The sequence below is a fragment of the Nematolebias whitei genome, chromosome 19 (genome assembly GCF_014905685.2).
Source record: "Nematolebias whitei isolate Nwh7 chromosome 19, NemWhi1, whole genome shotgun sequence".
NCBI lineage: Eukaryota > Metazoa > Chordata > Actinopteri > Cyprinodontiformes > Rivulidae > Nematolebias > Nematolebias whitei.
In genome coordinates, this window is record NC_056516.1 from 4939165 (window position 1) to 4945184 (window position 6020).

General features: G+C 42.7%; 1 protein-coding gene across 1 annotated transcript in view; it reads left to right on the plus strand.

Moving 5' to 3' along the window:
- The window catches only part of zgc:158659 (uncharacterized protein LOC791141 homolog), a 204155-nt gene that overhangs the window by 147426 nt on the left and 50709 nt on the right, over nt 1-6020 (plus strand). The window contains exons 23-24 of the mRNA XM_037693145.1: nt 5460-5538; nt 5612-5782. Coding sequence (XP_037549073.1) covers nt 5460-5538; nt 5612-5782 — 250 coding nt within the window. The remainder of the gene's footprint in view (nt 1-5459; nt 5539-5611; nt 5783-6020) is intronic.

The following is a 6020-nucleotide window of genomic DNA, read 5'->3' on the forward strand; positions in this document are numbered from 1 at the left end:
TCCTTTTGGCCAGTGGCTGTTTAGTTTCCCCGATGTAAGACTGATCAAAGCCCTCCTGACACTGAACAGCATACACAATATTACTCTGTTTGTGCCGGGGGACTGGATCTTTGGGATGAACCAGTCTTTGCCGTAATGTATTTTGGGGTTTAAAAGCCATCTTTGTGAAAAGAAATCGTCCATCATTAAACAGGGGTGGAGGCCTCCGGGTCCAACTGTCCCCCTCTTACAATGCTGTTATTGCTAGTGTCACTCAACCCCCTGTGAATAGTAAACAGCCATCAGTGTGCTAATGATCCAATTTTAGGCTGGCGCTCCTTCTTGACCATGTGAGCAGCTGGTTTTGGTTGTCAGCAGCAAACTGGTTGATCCATTCTGAGAAGGTGCTATTTAAGAGACTGAGCTGAATACAGCACCTCAGACTGAGGAAGTCTCTCGGATGAGAGACGAAACGTTTCTATATTTTTTTGCTTTGTTTTGTTTTTTGTTTTTTTGAATGTCCAGAGGACCAGATTGAACTTTTTTGGATTTTTCTATCTGGATTATTGAGCATGCATCAGGATATTTTGAACCACTTTGGCCAGGATTGCCTCAAACTAGTAAGAGAGTTTGAGAAAACAGCAAGGAAGAGGGCAGACTACAGGAACCACTTGCAATTCAACCTCAGATGTCGACAAAGTGGCATCATTCCCAAGAGCCTGGAACTAAAATCATCGGTCAGCGGGCACCGGGCAAGCAAGATCCTTCAGAAGGTACAGACCCAGCTGCTGAATGAATGGGTGAGACAGACCAATTTTACTATTGAGGCCTTGAAGGCCAAAGAAGAGCACATTAAACAGAAACTAACAATGTGTCTAGATCAGACCACACTTCAACAAGTGTTGGACTGTACAGATCAGGCACGCTTAGCACAGCATGTCAAGTCCAAGACTCGACAGCAAAACAAGTTTAACTTACTAATAACTCACCAACACCATCACTATTCCATTAACAACACATTCAGTGTAGGACAACACTCCAGTAGTCAATTACATGCCAGGGAGACAGAAAAGTGGGTGAAGAATTTATCTGACAGACAGCTCACCCAGCCGGAGACAGAGATTCTTGCCAGGGGACTGAACTTTGCAGTTAAACCAAGTAGACTTCCTCTGGTAGAGATGATCACAGCCACAGAATCAGCCATCCGCAACAACAAAATGAAAGAGGATGAAGCAGAACAGCTCAGAATCAAAGTTTCATCCTGCCTCAGCAATGCCAAACCACCACCTTCCAACATCAGTAGAGAGGAGAGGGATGCACTCACCACTCTTAGCAAGGACAAAAACATCATCATTCTCCCAGCAGACAAAGGAAGGTGCACAGTGATTTTGAACCAGACAGACTATCATGAGAAAGTTATGACACTCCTTAGTGACTTAAACACTTATGAACCTCTGAAAAGAGATCCAGGAAGTGGTTACAAGAAGAAGTTAATAGATAACCTGAAAAATTTGGAGCAGGACAAGGCTATTGACCGTATTCTGTACCACAGACTGTACCCAGGGAAGGCCACACCTAGTCTGTATGATTGACCTAAAATCCACAAACAAGGTGTGCCTTTAAGACCAATTGTTAGCATGATTAACTCTGTCACTTACAATGTTTCCAAATATCTGGCATCTGTACTCATCCCTTTAGTTGGCAGCTCAGAACACCACATACAGAACACCATGGACTTTGTGGATAAGGTGAGGGATGTCATCATGGAGACTGATGAAACAATGGTCTCTTTTGATGTCACATCACTCTTTACGTGCATTCCTGTTGATGATGCAGTAGAGGTGGTCAGTTTAAGATTAAAATCAGACACCACTCTGAGCAGCAGGACCACGCTTTCCACAGAACAACTGTGTCAACTACTGAACCTGTGCCTGCAATCAACCTACTTCACATATGGGGAGCAATATTATAGGCAGAAACATGGGTGTGCTATGTGGTCTCCAGTTTCTCCTATTGTTGCCAACCTGTACATGGAGGAGGTAGAAAAGAGAGCCTTGACGTCCTTTTCAGGGACACCACCAAGTCATTGGTTCAGGTATGCTGATGACACCTGGGTTAAAATTAAATCTCAGGAAGTCCAACATTTTACTGACCACATAAACTCTGTGGATAAATACATCAAGTTCACACGAGAATATGTAAAAAATGGCAGGTTGGCTTTCTTGGACTGTGAGGTCTCAGTCTCTGATAGAAGACATTTGCAAACCGAGGTGTACCGCAAACCCACCCACACAGACCAGTATTTGCAGTTTGACTCCCAACACCCTTTGGAGCACAAGTTAGGAGTCATCAGGACTCTGTATCACAGAGCAGACAGCATCCCCACTAAGTCAGGAGCCAGGCAGAAGGAGAAATCCTACACAAGACAGGCTCTAGAGCAATGTGGATATCCTAACTGGGCCTTCTTGAAAGCAGAGAAGAAACCCAAACAGGACTCCAGTCAGCCATCAGGTGAAAAGGAGGAACCCAGACCCAGACCAGTGGTCATTCCATATGTTGAGGGAGTATCATCGAAACTGAGACGTTTATTTTCTAAACATAACGTCCCAGTGGCTTTTAAACCCCAAAATACATTACGGCAAAGACTGGTTCATCCCAAAGATCCAGTCCCCCGGCACAAACAGAGTAATATTGTGTATGCTGTTCAGTGTCGGGAGGGCTGTGATCTGTCTTACATCGGGGAAACTAAATACCCACTGGCCAAAAGGATGACCCAGCACAGAAGATCAACATCATCAGGCCAGGATTCTGCGGTCTACACTCATCTCCAGGTCAGCGGTCACTCTTTCAGGGATGAAGATGTTCACATCCTGGACAGAGAGGAATGATGGTTTGAGAGAGGAGTAAAGGAGGCCATCTTTGTGAAAAGAAATCGTCCATCATTAAACAGGGGTGGAGGCCTCCGGGTCCAACTGTCCCCCTCTTACAATGCTGTTATTGCTAGTATCACTCAACCCCCTGTGAATAGTAAACAGCCATCAGTGTGCTAATGATCCATTGTTAGGCTAATGGTCCTTCTTGACCATGTGAGCAGCTGGTTTTGGTTGTCAGCAGCAAACTGGTTGATCCACTCTGAGAAGGTGCTATTTAAGAGAATGAGCTGAATACAGCACTTCAGACTGAGGAAGTCTCTCAGATGAGAGACGAAACATTTCTATATTTTTTTTGCTTTGTTTTGTTTTTTTGAATGTCCAGAGGACCAGATTGAACTTTTTTGGATTAGTACAGTACTGTAATTTCCAGACTATAAGCCTCTTCTTTTGTTACAGGCTTTGAACCCAGCAGCTTATACAATGCTGCGGCTAAGTTATAGAATTTTTTTGACAGGCTAATGGCCTTCATGCCACCAAAACATGTAGCTTTGTCACACCTGGGCACTCACATAGCTGCCCAATACACATTTCTCTTGGGGGGTGGGTCCTCGTGTGACTCACTGAAACTACCCGTATAAATAAAGGTTAAAGAAAATCTGACCAATGAAATTACCGAACAGGTCACATTGGACCAATGAAACTTTGAATTACCGTTTATCAAATGCTCTCACACTAAGTTCTTCAGATCAGTTATGTTGCGCTTCATGTACACACCCTCATCATGGAAAACACACGAAGAAATGCAGCTTTCAAGTTAAAGGCGATCGATCTGGCTGTCGAAGAAGGAAATAGAACTGCTACACGTCAACTTGGCGTTCCTGGCAGGCTACTGTATTTATGTATTTATTATTTTTAAGGTCTGTTACAGGCACTATTTAGAAAAAACATTTTCTGTACATATTTGTGTATGTTACCAGTAGGGATGCACCGATCCACTTTTTTTACTTCTGATCCGATCCCGGTACCTAAATCTAAGTATCGTCCGATACCGATCCAGTTCCGATATCATGATCATCACTGGTTTTATATGAGGCTGTAATAATCTCCTCTCAAGTACAATTTGTACAAATATATGCATGCATGTCCAAAAAGGCAACTTGAGGTAAGTTTTATTAATGTTGGATAAGTTTTAAAGTTAGAATTAAATTCTGCTAACACAAAACATGTTTCTTTTTATTCCTAGTTTTAAAGTGGATATTAAAGTGATTGATTTAAGTGATTGTTTAAAGTTATTTTATATTTTTTTTAATAAGGGGCAGATATAAGAATTGTTTTTCTTCTTTCTGCACTCTTTTCATTCAATGTTTTCTTTTTGATGATTTAAAAAAAATTGTTTCTTTTAAATGAATGAATGAATAAATGAATAAAATAAAATAAAATGTTAAATGGCTTCAAACACCTGCTAAGTTCATGGCATAAACCAACAGACATGTTCCTGTTTTTAGTATTTTACATCACTTTATAATGTAGCTGTTTTTGTTTTTAATATATATAATTTTCAAATAATGTTTTTTTATGATTGTCTACTGTTTGTACTGATTAATATCTCCTGGAGGGTAAACTATATCTTGGCTGCAAGTATCAAACTGTGAAATCCTTCGTTTTCTACAACTAATAGTGGTGGGTCATTAATTATGAAGTTTAGCAACTTATCTGTAAACATTTGAGCTCCGTGGCTTCAGCGATGTCTTCTTCTTCTTCAATCCGAAGCAAGCAGCCTGATTTGGGACAGCCGCGCTCAGTCTGTCCCTCCTCAGAGACGGGAAGACTGAGCAGGGCTGATTGGACGCGGCTGGCCAGAGTCGAGTCGCCTGTTTTGGAATGAGCAAAGAGCAGCGCCCCGCTGAAGCCACGGAGCTCGAATGTCCATCGTAAAACTAACTTTACCGCGGTTTAATGTGGCGCTATGGCTCTGCAGACATTGCACGTTGCTGTCTTGTTTTGTGGTGTTTCTAGTGTAAAATACTTCCACACAGCGGACATGTATAGATGAAAAGTTTGTTAGCTGTTAACCACAGTGCTGCTAACTCTGTCGTCACGTTGTAGCTGGCTGCAAACTATGAACTGGATTTCCTGAATGTGGGGCGGGTCTTATTACTCTGGGTTCATGAGACATGCCGCCGTTCAGGAAATCCATTCCGTAATTTGAAGCCAACATGCATCATGGATCGGAAATATCCGCAGGTGGATCGGAAAATCCGATACGTAAATTATGCTGGTATCGGAGGCCGATACCCATACTGGATCGGATCGGCCCCATCCCTAGTTACCAGTACGTATTTAATTAAAAGTTTTTAAAAAATTCTGTGTAAATATCTCATGTTACAACGTGGACACCCGCGGCTTATAGACAAGTACAGCCTATATATGTACAGGTTTGTTTTTTTTTCATTTAGTGGGCACGGCTACTATTTGGGTGCTCTCAATATTCTGGAAATTGCGGTAGCTCTCTGCTAACCACAACTCTGGTCTCAGTGCAGAATGCTAACCATGCTATCAGCACTGGCTGAGCATTGTGGGTAATGCAGTGTGTTATTTGTGTTGCAGACCTGCGTCAGGATATGCTGACGCTGCAGATCATTCGGATCATGGAGAACATCTGGCAAAATCAGGGACTGGACCTGCGGTGAGAGCTGGTTGCATCATAAGAAAGAGTGATGTCATTCCACACCTGACTTACCTGGTGTCTTTTTTTTCAGCATGCTGCCGTACGGCTGCCTCTCCATCGGTGACTGTGTGGGACTGATCGAGGTGGTGAAAAACAGCTTCACCATCATGCAAATTCAATGCAAAGGAGGCCTGAAGGGGGCGCTGCAGTTCAACTCCAACACGCTGCACCACTGGATCAAAGACAAGAACCGCGGAGAGGCGTAAGTACACCTTTGTGTGTACCATACCATACCATACCATACCAATTTATTTATATAGCACTTAAAACAGCAACAAGGCCAACCAAAGTGCTGTACAAAAGAACCAAACATGCACAGCAGACAGGAAAACATAAACTAGAAATACAGATACAAATAGCAGCAGAAGCTAACTAAAATGGCCAACAGAGTAAAGAACAGACCGGACCAAAACAAATCACACCGTGTTAAAGGCAAGCGA